The 15,892-nt window shown below is 45.2% G+C and overlaps 1 protein-coding gene and 5 non-coding genes across 6 annotated transcripts; 5 read left to right on the forward strand and 1 right to left on the reverse strand.

Annotated features, from left to right (window-relative positions):
- The first annotated feature begins 189 nt into the window (after positions 1-189).
- LOC116762193 (POM121-like protein 2) lies at positions 190-11,370 on the forward strand. Its single transcript, XM_032648935.1, is given in 6 exon segments — positions 190-625; positions 628-710; positions 712-1,053; positions 1,055-1,590; positions 1,592-1,727; positions 11,152-11,370. Coding segments are annotated over 6 exon segments (1,752 nt in total).
- TRNAT-AGU lies at positions 7,856-7,929 on the forward strand. The gene has a single exon. It is a non-coding gene; the product is annotated as a tRNA-Thr (tRNA).
- On the forward strand, positions 10,194-10,266 carry TRNAV-UAC. Its single transcript has one exon. It is a non-coding gene; the product is annotated as a tRNA-Val (tRNA).
- Positions 11,371-13,514: 2,144 nt separating the features above from the next.
- Positions 13,515-13,587, forward strand: TRNAR-ACG. The gene has a single exon. It is a non-coding gene; the product is annotated as a tRNA-Arg (tRNA).
- A 717-nt stretch (positions 13,588-14,304) lies between these two features.
- Positions 14,305-14,378, reverse strand: TRNAI-AAU. Its single transcript has one exon. It is a non-coding gene; the product is annotated as a tRNA-Ile (tRNA).
- Positions 14,379-14,905: 527 nt separating this feature from the next.
- TRNAI-AAU lies at positions 14,906-14,979 on the forward strand. Its single transcript has one exon. It is a non-coding gene; the product is annotated as a tRNA-Ile (tRNA).
- The last annotated feature ends 913 nt before the right edge of the window (positions 14,980-15,892 follow it).

Genomic DNA, 15,892 nt, shown 5'->3' on the forward strand with positions numbered 1-15,892 from the left:
TCCACCGGCCGCTCACTTTCGGATGCAGGACCTGGAGGGTGAGGAGCTCCCCGAGACCCTTTCACTTTCCTCGCGCAGGGATCCTAACCGACACCGGAACACTTCGACTGCGGCTGAGTCACCAGGCGTCAGAAACCTCGGGAGCCCAAACCCGAAGTCAAAGTCACCGACCCCGCCTCACTGCTCCACATGGGCACTTACGTGGGCAAGCTGGGACTCTGGCCGTCATCCCAAGCAGGGGGGCGCACAGACTTGTCGGAGAGGCCCTTGAACCGCCGGCCAGCTCAGCCCCTTCATCAGGTTCCCCGGGTTCAGCAAGTCCATCGTGCCCACCCTGCCCCTCGGCACAGACCTGCGAGGAGCCTGCCGAACTGGGATCCTACCAGTCCCAACGCGTGCGTGGTCAATGAGGCTTGGAGGCGCTTTCCCATGAACAGGTCCCAGAATTCCATCGTGGGGCCTCTTCCCTCAGACTGGTGGGAAAGTTACTTCAAGGGGAGTATCTGGTCTCTTCAGCACCCCAGGGCAACATGGAGCCCGGTGACCAGGAGGCTCGCTCCTCGTGAGCCCCCCTCCACTGCCCCAGCAGAGGTAGCGAACTCTGCAGGGGTCTCACCTTCTGAGAAGCCCCAGACCCATGTGCGAAGGAGACAGTGCTGAGGGCCCTCGGAGAGTGCAAGAAGGGGAAAGTCAGATGGGAAGAACCACTTTTTCCATGAGAGCTTGGACAGTAAGAGAAGGATTCCAGAGACCAGACTATCTGCGTTTAAGCCTCTGACGAAAAATGGAGTCCTCACTTCTTTTGTGCCCAGGCCTGGGCCTCTGAAGAGAAGCCTCGACTGCTGGGGCTCAGGTCACAGCTTGAATAACAGGCCCAGCTGCTCCTCCATGGACTCCTTGGCCAGCACACACACAGGTGGCCCCCTTAGCTCCCAAAGAAATGCTATTACAAGCTCTTACAGCTCTTCTAGAGATTTCTCTGAGGCTTGGAAGAGAAGTATTCCCAGTACATAACTCCAGATACCAGAGTGGCCAATAAAAAGGAAAGAACATTGGTCATCCGTCTCAGTCTCCAGTCCCACTGGTATCAGATGAGTCCCCAGAAACATCTGGCAGCTCTGGGCAACAAAATCAGATTCCCCTGCTTCTGTCAAGCCCCTGGAGCCTGCTGTCCCTGACTCCGCCTCCTCAGCTGGGTTATGCAGTCCCCGAAGACCTGGCCTTAGGGAAGAAAGCTGGACTCCAACGGAGCAACAAAGCCAGAGAAGATACGACTGAGGTCACCACAGACTCTGTCCCTGACACTTGGTCTGCTATTCAGCCTCCCCTGTCCCAGGGCACTGATCCTCAGCTGGAAAGCTTACATAAAATGCAGAAGTCTCCAAGTCCACTGGCCTTCCCACAACCTACCGGAGAGGCAATCTGTGTGGCCCACTCGCCTCTGAAGACAGCGAGCCTGCTGGCCTCACGTGGGTGCTCCCAGTCAGAGCCCCTTTCAGGCACCTCTTCAGACTCAAAACCCACCACTACTTTCATCCTTCTGACCCTTGTTTCTCCCACAGCACCAGTCACTGACACCACGTGGCCACTTCAGCCTCTCAGGCTGCCATACCCCAGACTCACCTGCCATTTACCCTGCAGCACCCACTATGCAAAGCACTTTGTTTGGATTGACGAGCAGCCCAGCCCCCCATCTTCCTGCATCTGCACTCCTGTTGCAACTTCTGGTAAGTAATTCCTCCATAATTACGAGTGAGAAATGCTCAAGTAGGGAACCAAAGCTTCTACTTTTCTTTTAATTTGTACCTTATAAAATCACCCTCTACCTCACATCTCTCCCAGATAGGGTGGGTAGGGCAGGAAGACTCTTGGACCTGAGAACAAAGGGAGAAAGGGAGGAAGAGCAGATACCGAAGCTGACCTCTGTACTGTAACCAATGGGAGGTCTATGAGTAGCTACGACATATTCCTTAGCACGTATCATCCTGATGGAAAAAAAGAAAAGGCAAGAATGACTCCCTGAATACATCTATCTCCTGTTTTACGGATACCTTGGAAGAGACCTAACTGGAAATATAATCAATCTTAAGTTGGTCGATAAAATAAATTGTTGAAATGAGTTTATGATACAGGAATTGCTATAAAACTCATATCTATTCAGAGGCAGAAGGATATTAAGAAACTTGCCCAAGCTCAACCAGTTAGTAAAGGTTAGATTTGGGATTTCAACCCTATTGGCTCCAAAGTGTGTGTTCGCTTCTCCCTCACTACAGCAAGTCACCAAAGTCAGGACTCTAACCCAGGTATATACGACTCTAAATATCCATGCTGTTTTTACTTTGAAAGGCATTCCACAACCCAAGATTGCCATCTTACCGTGGGGGGGGGGGTGCAAGAGGAAAAGTATTAGACAATTTCTACAGCTCTTTACATGATAATTTAACATTTATACAGTGATGACTGTATATCTTGTATCGTGCTTGGCACCAGCCATTCAGAGGTGAAGGAAAACTTCTGCTTTGGAGATTACAATTTAGTGGGGAGACTGGTAAGTAAGCCAGTGATTCCATAACAAGCGACAGGTACTAAGGGAATGGAAGCAGGGCAGAAGGTCATCTTATCTAAGTCTTGAAACTTGAATTCTGTCTTACGGTGTGTGTTCTCCAGTTCTAGCAACTGGAGAAGGGTATTTCAGGCCAAAGACAAAACACGTGCACAGGAGGGTCTGGAAGACAGAACGCATCTATCTGGGTAACTTTCAAGGAGTCACACATGGTTTGGGAGAAGAAGGGGCAGATCATGGGTATGCTTATAAACCATATCGCGCAGTGTGCACAGGGTTCCAAATACAATGGAGAGTCATGGAAAGATTTTAAGTAGGAAAGAGACAAGCTTGGGTTTAGATTGCTCTAGCTGTCATGTGAGGGAGGAGTCAAACGGGGACAGGCTGGAGGCTTGGAAATGTGTGGGAGGCTGCGGAGACACCAACAAAGATGAAAGATACAATACATTCAAGCTAGGTAATTAATTACCTGGTTAACAGGGATTGTTAACCAGGTAGTTAACAGTGGGCATGGGGAGGCAGTAGAGAGAGGAGGGATTAAGAAGCAGGACTTGGTGACCGATTGTACCGTGTGGGCAGAGGAGATGGGCAGAATAAGGGTGAGGGGGAGTTGGAGAAGACCGACCCTTAGCCATTTGACTTGGAGGATGGAAAATGTAATTTTGGCAGAATACATGGAATGTTTATAGACTTGAGTGTGAAATGACTATGGAATATGAAGGAAATATTTGTCATATTCAATCATTCATTCACTGAAAAAATACTGGGCATCTGATACTGGTTACTAGGCACTCCTTCTAATATTTGGGATGTTCTCAGTGACATAAAATTCCTGTTCTTCTGGAGTTTATGTTCTAGTAGGGGGTGTGATTACAAAATAAACAATAAACATAATAGGAAATAACTCCCATGTGAAAGAGATTGCAAACGGCATGGCAAAAATATAGAGCAGGGTAGGTGGGTTAAGATGGCGCTACAGTTTCATCTGAGCTCTTATGAGAGGTTGACATCTGAGCAAAGACTTGAATTCACTGACAGACTCAGCCATGCCAGAGTATGAGGGAAGAGGATTCCAGGCAAAGAGAAAACCTGGTGGAAGTCCCCAGGAGTGAGATGTGGAGCAAGCAGAGGCTTTGGGACAAATAAATGACATGACTTGACTCACTTTTAGGATTGTTCTGGCTGCTGGCTGAGCTGGGACAGTAGAGGAGTGAAAGCGGGGAGACTGGGAGGAGGGTTCTCCGGGAATCCAGGTGGGATTCAATGGTGGCCCAGACGAGGACGCTTACAATGCAAGTGGAGAGAAGTGGTCAGATTTATATATATATTTAACCGATTTGCTCTTAGAGGGGTTGTGAGGTGTGAGACGAAGAGAGGAATCCGGGATAAAGCAAAGGTTTTTGGTTAGAGCAAATGAATGTATGGAGTGTCTGGTGAGGGCTAGGGAAAGATTGGAGCGTTGTCAATGTACCTTAGAATATCGAAATCTTGGGAAAAGGTGAGATCCCTTACGGGGAGGGTATAGAATATGAAAAAGAGGGCTAAATTCGTCACTTTAGATTGGCAGGAAGTTAATGAACTTTTCAAGTGCAGTTGGTACAAGTAGCTAAACTCTTCAAAAACATTTTTTTAAACTGCTTCATCTCATACAATTAAAAAAATGAATTCCAGATGGATTAAGGACTCTGATAGTATGAAATAAAATTATTTTAAAATAATTTATTTTTATAAATTATTTTAAATAGGTAGGAGGAAGGAAGCCTCCCTGGGTGAATCTGATCTTTTGGGGGGCTCAGAGTCGTCAGTCGGAGAGAGGCCCCCAAGAAGTAGAGTTCAATCAGGCCAAATGTTTTGTTCCCTTTTTCTTTTTCCTAACTCCGAGATGAGGCAGAGTGAAATAGGAAGAATGTAGAGATTTAAAAAATTAACCTTACTTTTCAGTTGTTTCAGTTCTTTGTGTTCCCTTTCCTTCTCCTCCCTCCCCGCCTCCCCCCGCCCCATCCCTCCGGACCCCCGGACCCCCGCCCCGAGAATTTGAAGAAACCATTTTGTTTCCCTTTTATGTAATTGCCGACAGGGGGGAACAGGCTACCGGTTAGCTCAGTTGGTTAGAGCGTGAGTGCTAATAACGGCAAGATCTGTGGGTTCGATCCCCATACAGGCCAATTTGTACGACGACGCTTACCTCTTACACTTCTACACAGATGAGAGTTCTTTCAGTCTCAGGTCCACTGCGATGTCACAATTAATGTCAGGGAGACAGACAAACCTCGCGCTGAGAACTCAAAAAAATTTAAACACACATCTCTGATTTACCCCAAGGTTGAAGTCCTCCTTTGAATCCCATCTACAGGGTGAAAGGATAGTAGTGAGTGACTAGCAAGGGAAATAGAGCCGCTTTGGGCATATTAGTTTTCCACTGGGTAACTGATTCTTGCAAAGAAACTGACCCTACTGGATTATTTTCGTCCTAAAATAAACTGGGAAACCATCCACACTTTCTACACTTCCACACTCGGGTCTTAACTAGTTCAGCGAAAGGTGAAACAAGATTTTTTTATACGATGTGTGAAAAAAATATTTATTAATATCAACACAGTAGGAAAGAAACAGCATTGCCAATTGTCTCTTTATAACAGGGAAAGAGCTCCCAATGACCAAAGCTGGAACAGTTTGAACAACAGATGGTGTGGGTTTGGATTATAATCCAAAGTATAAAATACATATTCATGAGTCCATACTGATGTAAATAAATCAATGAATACAAGAGAAGGGAAACATTTTCCTTACAGAAGAATTCCAACTAATATAAGTAAATGCTCCCCCCACCCCCCCAGGAGATGAAGCTTAATCCCCTCCCTTCCGGAATATGGGCCATACTGAGTGACTAACTTCTAAATAGTAGAGTAGAAAGTAGGAAAAAAATAGGAACTTCACAAGGGAGAAAAATGGCAAACACTACCTTAAAAATGATCAAGGTTGGCATCACCAGTGGTAAGCTATGCTCCTATCATGTAACATCCGATATGATGCGATGGGACAAGTACCTTATCTTTGTGGTCTCCCACAAAAACCTATAACCCCAAACCAATCATACAAAAAATATCCGACAAACCCAGATTGGAAAACAGTCAAGTATGCTACAGAAATACTTCATCAACACTGAGAAACTGTCACAGACTAGAGGAGGCTGAATACAATGTAGGATCCTGGAAACAAAAGGGACATTAGTGTAAAACCTGGTGTGATATAGTCAAAGTCAGGAGTTTAGTTATTAGTAAAGTACCCACATTGGCTTCTTAGTTTAAACAAAGGTACCATGATAATGGAAGAAGCTAATATTAAGGGAAACTAGGTAATGAGTATAAGGCAATTCTCTGTATTGTCTTTGCAACTTTTCTAAAATTATTCCAAAATAAATATTTAATTTAAAAAATTACAATAAGAAACATGTCTCTTTGCCACCACTGAAATCAGTGTTGAGGCAAACGCCTGGTTGACAGTAGTTCCATGATAGGTAGTTGTTCAAAGCTGAAGGAATGTGGTATTGATGTCTTATTTTGGTGAGGGACATGGCAGAGATATTTATATGGTTATCTGTGCTAGATGATGTATACTTGTCCTGCCAAATACTCTCCTAGAGTCCCATTCGCACACTGAAATGCAAACCAGACCAATGAGATTTGTCTTTAGCGTGTAAAAGACATCTGAAATGGAGCCATCTGGTTTATGTTGAACTTGAAGTTCGGTGGGTTTCTCTCACAAAGTTTCACATCACACCCAAAGGGTTCTCTTTCCTATCTTGGGCCTAAAATATTTCCATTTGGGCCAATAAACATCTGAACCCCTTCTCTTTGTTACATCCTGCCCCACAAAACTGGTAGGTTTATCTATCACACCAAGGTCCCATTATAGGATCCAAGTTTTTCAGAAAGAACAGTGGCCAGTTCAATGTTCTTTGGTGGGTTCTTCACAGAGCTCAGACTTCTCCCAGGTAGTATTAATCACGCCTTCTTTTTTGTTCTTAAATACTTCATAGATTACTTTAATGCTGGGTGGATTTGTGTGTGTGTGTCTGTGTCTGTGTGTGTTTTAAGTTTTAGGCATCTCTGATGTGCATAAATGCAGGTGGTTCCTAATTTAACTTAGTCTTCCCATTAATACACATAATACCTGATACTTAAAATACAATAGGAGAGGTGTATTGCATTGGGCAGAAAATTTTAAATCTTACCGATTTGATTACAACGAAGGAGTTCTTCAAGTAGAAATGAGTGGAAAGTGTGACCTACCTTTACAGAAGTACTCGAGCTGTTGAAATAAACAACAAAAGGAAACAAATTGCCTGCTATTGCAAGAGATACAGGCAGTTTCCTTACACTGTTCTCTATCAGCTCAGGAAGCAATGCTGTGTACCTGGGTCTTATAGACCCAGTCTTATAGATTGAGGCTAGTCATAACCCACACCATGTGCCAGCACTCCCCAAAGAATTTGAGTAAATGAAAACAAGAAATGGAGATTTGACATTATTTTCCCAAGGTCCCAAATATAATGACAGGTTTGGGACAAAGAACCAATGGAGCCTGACATCACAGTTTGTGCTCTTAAGCATCATTCCATACTGCCTCTCATTCTCAAAGGGGACGACTACTCTCTGATATTTATGCATTGATTGTTGATTTCAGGAACTAGGACCAGTTAAGAACTTTATGACATTTTAAAGTAAGACATGTCTACCTAAGTTTTATATTGTCTGTATCTCTGTGACAAACATCGTTCTTAACATGTATACATTTGCTGAATTCTTACCTTCTTTTTTCCTTTTGCATGCCTTTACCTGCCACATAGCTCCAAAATCAATATTGGGAAGCACGTTTCTCTCTTGTAAGATATTGCTTTTTCACAGTAAGAGTAGCAAATGGTGTGGTGAAGTTCTTCAAAGTGCTCCAGTTCATGTTATGTTTCAAGACCGATAAGCACCATCATTTCCCAATTGCAGATTTGAAACTGAGAAATGTCTCCTATAACGAAGTTGTAAAAGCTCCTAGAAGTGAAATGGCTTGGCTACCTATTTCAAGGGTCCAGAGGCTCAGAAAGTTTTTCTTGTCTTGGCACAGCATGTAAACTTCTGTGCATATTTCAGGCGAGAGAAAGTAAAAGAACTCGATAGAAATTCTGAGAAGTAGTCCCGAGACTCTATCATTAATCAAAAATTCTTGAGAAATGCATTGGTGAAACAGGAAAGTGACATCTCCCTCAAAAACTGTAAGCATGAGTTTGGTGTCATAGTTGGCTCCGTGGCTTAGTTGGTGAAAGCGCCTGTCTAGTAAACAGGAGATCCTGGGTTCGAATCCCAGTGGGGCCTTAGGTGGCAGTGTTTTAAACATGGCAAATAAAAATTGGAATTAACTGCAGTTGACATGCCTTCAAGTCCCAGGAGGAGATGGGGACAGCATTAGTCCCCTTGCTTACAAAATAAATATAATATCAACAACTCTCCCAAGAGCGTTACTTGCCCTGAAATCATGAGATGAAGATTAGAATTACCTAGAGTGATTGCTTCTCGGTCTTTCCTTTACCTTTTAGATCAGGTGTCAGACATTGCCAGTTCGGTTTTGTGTGATCTTTTCAATTATTTTTGCCTCCTAGAGCTTTTAACACAACGGAGACATTTGTTCTTCTTCATTGATTCATTGAATGGTCAACCTCTCCCCTCAGATTCCCCCAATTTTGTGCCAGATAGCTTTTTGGCACATTGAATAGCGCCTTAGAGCCATGCTTCTCAAAATTTTGTGAGCATATGAATGACCTGGTATGGTCCATTACAATGAGGGTTTTAGATGACTACATCTGCAACAGGGCCTGAAAGTCACCACTTCCACAGTCTCCCAGATGAGTGACGTCTACACTACCGTTACGTGGACCATCCAGTGTGAGGCAAGGCTACTGAATTAGTGATCTAGTTTCGATGGGCGTGCTTTCAAGTTCTGCACTTACATATGTTTACAGCTATTTTCCACACCCATTACTTAGTCTGGAGTTGTTTTTACCCATTTACCTTTAGTCAAATCTAATCCAAAACCAATAAAAGAACAAGGGAAAAGTTCTAATATAAATTAGAGTAGTGTAAATCAAGTAGTGTTATAACCATTTCCTCTTTTCTTTTTAGTTTATTTTTACTGGATTATAGCTGCTTTACAATGTTGTGTCTGTTTCCGCTGTACAGCAAAGTGAATCAGTTATACATACACATATATCCCCTCTTTTTTTTTTTTTTTTTTTTTTTTTTTTTTTGATTTCCTTCCCGTTTAGGTCACCACAAGCATTGAGTAGAGTTCCCTGTGCTATGTGGTAGATTCTCATTAGTTATCTCTTTTACACATAGCCGTGTATATATGTCAATCCCAATCTCCCAGTTCATCTCACTCCACCTTCCCCCCTTGGTATCCATAACTTTGTTCCCTACATCTTTGTCTCTATTTCTGCCTTGCAAATAAGTTCATCTGTACCAGAAAATGAATGAGCATTTATCTCTGTGGTTTCATTTGGCAACTTTAAAAAATAATTAACTGATTTCGTGCAATCTTGTTATAATACTCAGTGCATGTGCCCTTTGCTACCTCAGGCTTGCATGCTTTTTCAGGACAGCTGGTAGGGTCAGGATTGGCCACGTTGGGGGCCACTCATTGACTGCTTTACAGTAAACTTCTAATCAAATTATTGGAGAATAATAAATCATCACTTATGCTGCCAACTCGATATCAGGGAAAAAGCGGACTCCAATCTTGCTAGCTGGGAAATACTGTCTCACTTCTCTGTTTTCCTGCAACCTTGAGACCAATCCAAGTTGGAGTTGCTGAGAACAGGAGTTTTCAGCTTTGCTCTTGGTCAGACGTGCTGATGCAGAGCTGTCCTATCAGGAAATTCTCACAGAGAATTCGAGGAAAGACCATGGTTTTGCTGCTGAGCACCTCCCTGATCCTTGAGGTAAAAGCTGGGAAGTGGACAAATACAGTGACGAAGGTCAGGTGAAGTGAGGAGAAAAATAAAGTATAGTGTTGCACAGATTGACGTCGCTCAGAGCACAGGCGTTCCAGGCCAGTGTGAGTGACACTGGATAAGAAGTTGACTGACGACTCCCACCTCAACCTACTCGGCACAGAGTCCGGTCCCATGAATTCCCAAACACTACTCCTTTTGTCACTCCCTCCTGGGGCACAGCCCACCCCGCCCCTGCTCAGCAGTCTCCTCCGGACAAGCATGCCCTCTCGGAAGTTTGGGGGTCTTCAGGGCTCTGTGTGTTATGTCCTGGGTCCTACGATGAGCAAGAGACGTGGAAATGAAAGTCACAGGGCACTGTCGGGTAGTTCCTTGTAATCACATGCCCTAGGAGCCTGAGGTCACCCTGCGTGGTGTTGGGGAAGGAATTTGGACTCTGCTTTTGAGTTACGTTTGGTTATGAGTCGTAGAGTTCCTATATTCTTATTTTAACACGTTTTTAAAAAGGAGGGAAAGCAAAGTGAGTGAGTGATAATATACTAAAAGAGAAATACTCAAAATTATTAGACTTGGGGAGCACCAAGGAAATGCCGTTTTATTGGACTTGTAAAAATCCAACGTGTGTGTGACGTTTCCGTGGTGCAGCGGTCAGCACGTTCGCCTTACACGCGAAAGGTCCCCGGTTCGAAACCGGGCGGAAACAGTGCCCTTCCCAGGCTTTTGCCACTTTACCCACAAGTACAACTACTTCCTTACTACCTTGCTGCCCTCTCTAAGGTGCCCGACCTCAAAACAAAGGGTTTCCAACCTATCCTCACAGCAGCAGTGCTCAGAGCTACATCTTGTTAAAGTACTTACTGCATTTTAACATTTCTGTAGGTTCCTCGGACTCCAACATCTTTTACAATGTGTGAATTATGAGTGTGTCCTGCCAGTCTGTGCCTAGTGTTTTTCTCTCCGAATGGACTTTTGAGGAAAAACGTGCTCAGTTTTTGTTGTTTTGTTTTGCGGGGGGGTGGGGGGTGGGGGTGGGGGTGGGTACAGTGTAGCAATCTTTCTTGTATGCTTAGTGCTTATTATGTCCTGTCTAACATATAGTTGCTCATCTCAAAGGCATGGAGTATTTTGCTAAATTTTCTTCAACAGACTTTACTGTTTTCACTTTCACTGTAGAGGCAAATGATTTGAAATGCAAGCAAATGGCCAGGAAGCAGCCGAGGTATGCTTACCGCAATTAGAAATGAATAAGTGAATGAATGCCATCAGACAAACAAGGATGTAAATCAAACAAACGAACAACAAAAGGTGATGTTTCCAGATGTCTTCCATCTCTGGCATTTTCTTTTTTTCCTTGCCAGAAATATTTTCAAAAACCTTCAATATAAAATTTGTGTGTGGAGAAGGTGGAAAGCAATGGAGGAGGGGGTGGAGGAAATGAATCAGAAACGTTTCCCGTCCCCAGAAAGTACACGTGGATTTTGTGTCCGGCAGAGGCCGTTGCTTAACCTCACTGTCCTTTCCTTTTTCTCCTAGTTCCCGGGGTCCGCGTTGGTACCCCCGTCAATACCCTCGGGGACTCGGTCTGCAGTCCGCCTTGATCCGGGTCTCTCTGCTCAGGTGTTTCCACAACGCGGTCAAGGCCAAGCCGCCCCTTCTCCGGAAGCCCAGGCTGCGCGCCGGGATCCGTAGGCCGACTCGCCTCAGCCACCTAGGCTTGCCTGGGAGGGGTGGCCGCTCGCTGCCACGAGTTGTCCTTTGGGCGCAGAGACCTGTCGCTTACGTGGGTTCAAAGGGCGGTTGCCTTTAGGCACAGAACAGTCCCGGCCGGGCTCGGAAAGGGGTTAGGGTGGGTTTACCGGCGTGTGTGTTTAGAGACAAGTCTGTGGGACAGACGTACGCGGAATGGGGCGCGGGGGCCCTCGCAGGCAGGGTATCGAGGCCGGCAGGGGCTCCTCTCGGACACTTCAGGGGCTCGGCATCCCGCTCAACTCAAGGTGCGTGCCCGGCGGGCGGAGATGGTCCGCGTTGCCACCAGGAAGCCCGCCTCTTCCCGGAGTCAGGACCATGAACAGCGCACTCTGGATTTGCCGGGCTGTGTGAGGGATTTCTCAGAAGAGAGAAAGGAGAGGGGGAAATGTTCTGATATAGTATATTGAGCTGGTGGTGTGTGTGTTTTAGGCACCGATTTTTTTTTATTTACAAAAACACATGAAGTACCGCATACCGTATTTCTACTTGATGGTTATGGAAGAAATGTTCACATATATTAAGGTGTGGGGAAGTCATGGCTTACATATGATTTAACTAAAACTTAACCCTGACTAGAGCAGCCTGTTTTGCGACCTATTAAACATACCTTTTACATCAGCTTTAACCGTTAAAAAAACCCAAAAAACATAAAACAAAACCATACCGTTACATCTGCTTTAACCATTTAACTTTTACCATTACCAGAAGTAAAAATGTCTGTTTTAAAGATGAAGATTAAACGCCTCCCTTCCTGGGACGCCAGTGCCAGTAGTACTTCCTCTCTACAGGGACCCTGGCTCTTGTCCCTCGTGGACTAAGGGGAGTCACATGATCTGAATGCCTGGGAGTTTTCTCAAATGTTTGGGGGAATTTTAGCTGGCTTTTGCTTAGATTGGGTCAGACTAGATCTCAGATTCTGTGAACTTTGAGAGGACAAAAGTATGACAGACAGAAAGCAGTGTTTCTAAAAGAGTTGCCTATCACCTAAACATCTGATGGCTATTTTATTATGTGGCCCTGAAGATTATGGCCTGAAATCCTCTCCATGGCCACTCCTGTGTCTTCAGCTTCATTTCGTACCTCACTGCCCCCTCTCTCCCAACCAGCAGCCCTTTGTCCTACCTGCCAGCAGTTCCTCTTGTTTCCCAGGGATGTGTGCACATATCATTCGTTCTACCCCAAATACTCCTCTATACCTAGTGGACATCTCCTCAACCTTGAAACTTGACCTCCACCATTACTCCTTCAGACAAAACTTTCTAAGTAAATCTTCACATTTCTGCTAGCACTGTACACCTCTCTTTTATTGCAAAAGCCAGTTAGGTGAAAGATGGCAAAGCTGGGATGAGAACGCATTGCACTCTGGATTCCAAGTTTGGGCCGTCAAGAACATTACCATACCATGTCTGTCTCTCAACATCCAAGGTCCTTCTCTCGAAGCAGTTGTACATTTTGAGGCATCTCTTTTGCCCAATTTGAAAACTAAAATAAACATACAACCAAATTGTCTAAAAAGAGCATGTCTGTCTGTTTGAAATGTATGTGGTATTAAATCAGTTCCTAAATTCCCACATTCTATGTCAAATTTGATTTCTGGAATGTGTGTACCTTTACTGAATGACTGAATTCTTGCCTCATTTTGCCTTTACCGTTGACTTTTGCATGCTTTTATCCGATGCATGGTTTATCACAGAATTTGCCCATGATTCTCCCTCTTAGTGAGGCTTACTCTTTTAACAATAAGAGGAAAAGATGTGATTCTTACAGCCGAACGCATTTCCAAACCAAATAAATGTGCACTATTTTTTAACGCTTAATTAAAGAGAATACAGGGCAGTCATTAGTCATCCACGCACACATCATCAGGGTCCAATAGAAGTACATCAGAATATATGACGCGGGTGGAAGCATAGCAGATTAACAGATCGATTGCAAAAATTTGCAAAGAGCACTCGCAGGAGAAAACTTGCTTTCAGGGAATGACATTCTTGCTATCACGTATGGAATGTTCTAAGGGTTACAATTCTTATGATTTTAAATATAGAAATTGAAAACAACGTTGTAGTATATACACTCACCGCGAATTACATGAATCTGTCGGAGTCAATGGTTTTGCGGTTATTTCCATCCTCATTCCGGAACCAGCGACTTCGGAGGTTTCATTTAATTAAATAGGCATGCTTAAGGCCCTGCTTCACGCAGGGGCCAGTGGCGCAATGGATAACGCGTCTGACTACGGATCAGAAGAGTCTAGGTTCGACTCCTGGCTGGCTCGGGGCCCTTTTGACACCCTATCACCTTGCAATTGACACGCCGACCAATTCTTCAAACTTTCTCCGATCGCAAGGACGTGCTGGGAAAAGCTCCCTCACCTTCCTTCTTGTTGCCCCACAGGGCAATCAATCCCGCCTCTTGCGCAACTCGGAAGGACCCTTCAAAGGCGATCACAGGAACGTTCGCAATCTAACGCTTTCTGGTTTCAATCTCATACCGCAAATATGGAGAAAGGTTCAGTCTCACACGGCAAATATGGAGAAAGGATCGCACAGAGACACCTATACACAGATTCAAATCAAAGAGGCTTTAAGAAAAAAGAAGAGGAGGAGGAAGAACAAGAAGAAAGAAAGAAAGAATCAATGTGGATCTACGAGTGTCTTCACCAATATTAGCTTCACTGGGTTACCCCTCAACCCCTTCCGAATAGAGAGACGAGAGGCTTTGACTGAGGCAATGGTAAATCTAGGAAGGCCGGGCTTGTGCGGGCCGGATATTGGAGCTGGTCCTGACCACCACGCACTCCACATTCCATGCCGCAGCTTGCTTTCCAGGACCGCGACTTCCAGAAGAGCGCTGGTTAGACAGTTCCAAAATGCGGGGGGTAACGTGAGTGACGTGTATGCTTTTTTTTTTTTTTTTTTCCTTTAAGTAACCTGCGCCTTCCAACTCTCAGAGACGTGTAACCACCTTGGGTGGTAAGGAGTAAAACCAAGCGTGGCCCGTACGGGGATCGAACCCGCGACCTTGGCGTTATTAGCACCACGCTCTAACCAACTGAGCTAACCGGCCGTGACGTGACATACGTTTTCCCTTAAAACTTTTAACCACCATTTCCCGCAGTACCTCTTCGGCCAAAGACAAACGTTTACTTTTCACGGTCCTCGGACACCTAGCTGCTCCATGTGTAACCCACCAAAGATCTGCTGTGCCCTCTACACAGAGAGCCAAACTCGGACAGCAGCCCTTTGTCCAAAATGAAGCCTTGGGTTGCACGGCGCCGAGCCATTTACACAACAGCACATACTTCCATGGATTCCCCCGGCCGTTGACCGCAGCTTCCTCCAAAAACGTCGGCTTCCTCTTTCACGTCCAGGAGTACGACTGAAAACCGGTGTGCCTTCTTTCCGTTTGGCTTTCTTTCAGGAGACAGCGTCTCATTCTGTTTATTTTGGGTGGAAAGCAACAACAACCACCAAATTCTCCTGAGAGAAGCTACACTTAGAACTTAACCTTTGAAAGAGGTTGGGGGGTGGGGGCGGGGAAGGAGAGAGGGCGCAAGAGGAACGAAAGAGGAGAATAAGGGTTGGTTACCCAGGGGCCGGTTAGCTCAGTTGGTTAGAGCGTGGTGCTAATAACGCCAAGGTCGCGGGTTCGATCCCAGTACTGGCCACTCCTTTCGATCACCTCCGCAGGGAACTTCCCCTGCCGAGTCCGTCAGGAGGAAACTTGCTTCTTAACCTATACACACCTGCGAAGAGGGTGGAGTCCTCTCTATGACAACATGTTCCAAGTCCACCGTCCCTGGCGGACCTTTTATCCACTCCTTACCCAACTCGGCTCTCGGCCTACTACAACTTCAACGTTCTTCCCAGCAGGCAGTGTACTCTTTCCTCCGGGACCAGTGGCTGAGGACAGAGACACGTGCAGGGCCAGAGGACGCAAGAGTGGGAGCTCGACCTAACACGAAAAATGGGCGGGAAAAAGTGGAAAAGATTACTGGCAACCTTTGGTTACAAGCTTATTCGCTTTTCAATTCTCTTTCCAAAGTAGTTGCGCAAGCAACGTCCTTTCTCAAATCCTCAAGAGATACAAAGTAAATAGGCGTTCTTCAAAGGTCGTTCTTTCCACGTCTCTGACGACTCTTTCAGAGGAACTGACAGCCGAGATTGCCCTGTGAGGAAGGACCGCGCCAGGCAGACTGATTCAGGATACTTCCTCTTCCCTCCGTGTCAGCAGCTCTTTGAACACTTTGAGAAAGAAACACAAAACACAGACTTTTCTTTTCTTTTCTTTTCTTTTCTTTTCTTTTCTTTTCTTAAGGACAGGAATCGAATCTGGATTCCTTAGACAGACGTGCATCTCATATCGTTGCTTCTGACTTGAAAGGACAGTTTAGTATCATGGTAACTTCTCTGATCTTTGTGGGAAGTCCTTCCACAGACTTGTACAGTTTCCCTACCTGCGTGCGCTACCAGTGCTAAGCTCCACGTGGAGTGCTTTCTGGAAGTTTCTCTTCTCGCGGCTCTCTCCTTTCCGGTACTCTGTCCTGCCAGCTTTAGCTGCCTTGGTCTCCTGGACTATCT

The sequence above is a fragment of the Phocoena sinus genome, chromosome 11, assembly GCF_008692025.1.
Source record: "Phocoena sinus isolate mPhoSin1 chromosome 11, mPhoSin1.pri, whole genome shotgun sequence".
NCBI lineage: Eukaryota > Metazoa > Chordata > Mammalia > Artiodactyla > Phocoenidae > Phocoena > Phocoena sinus.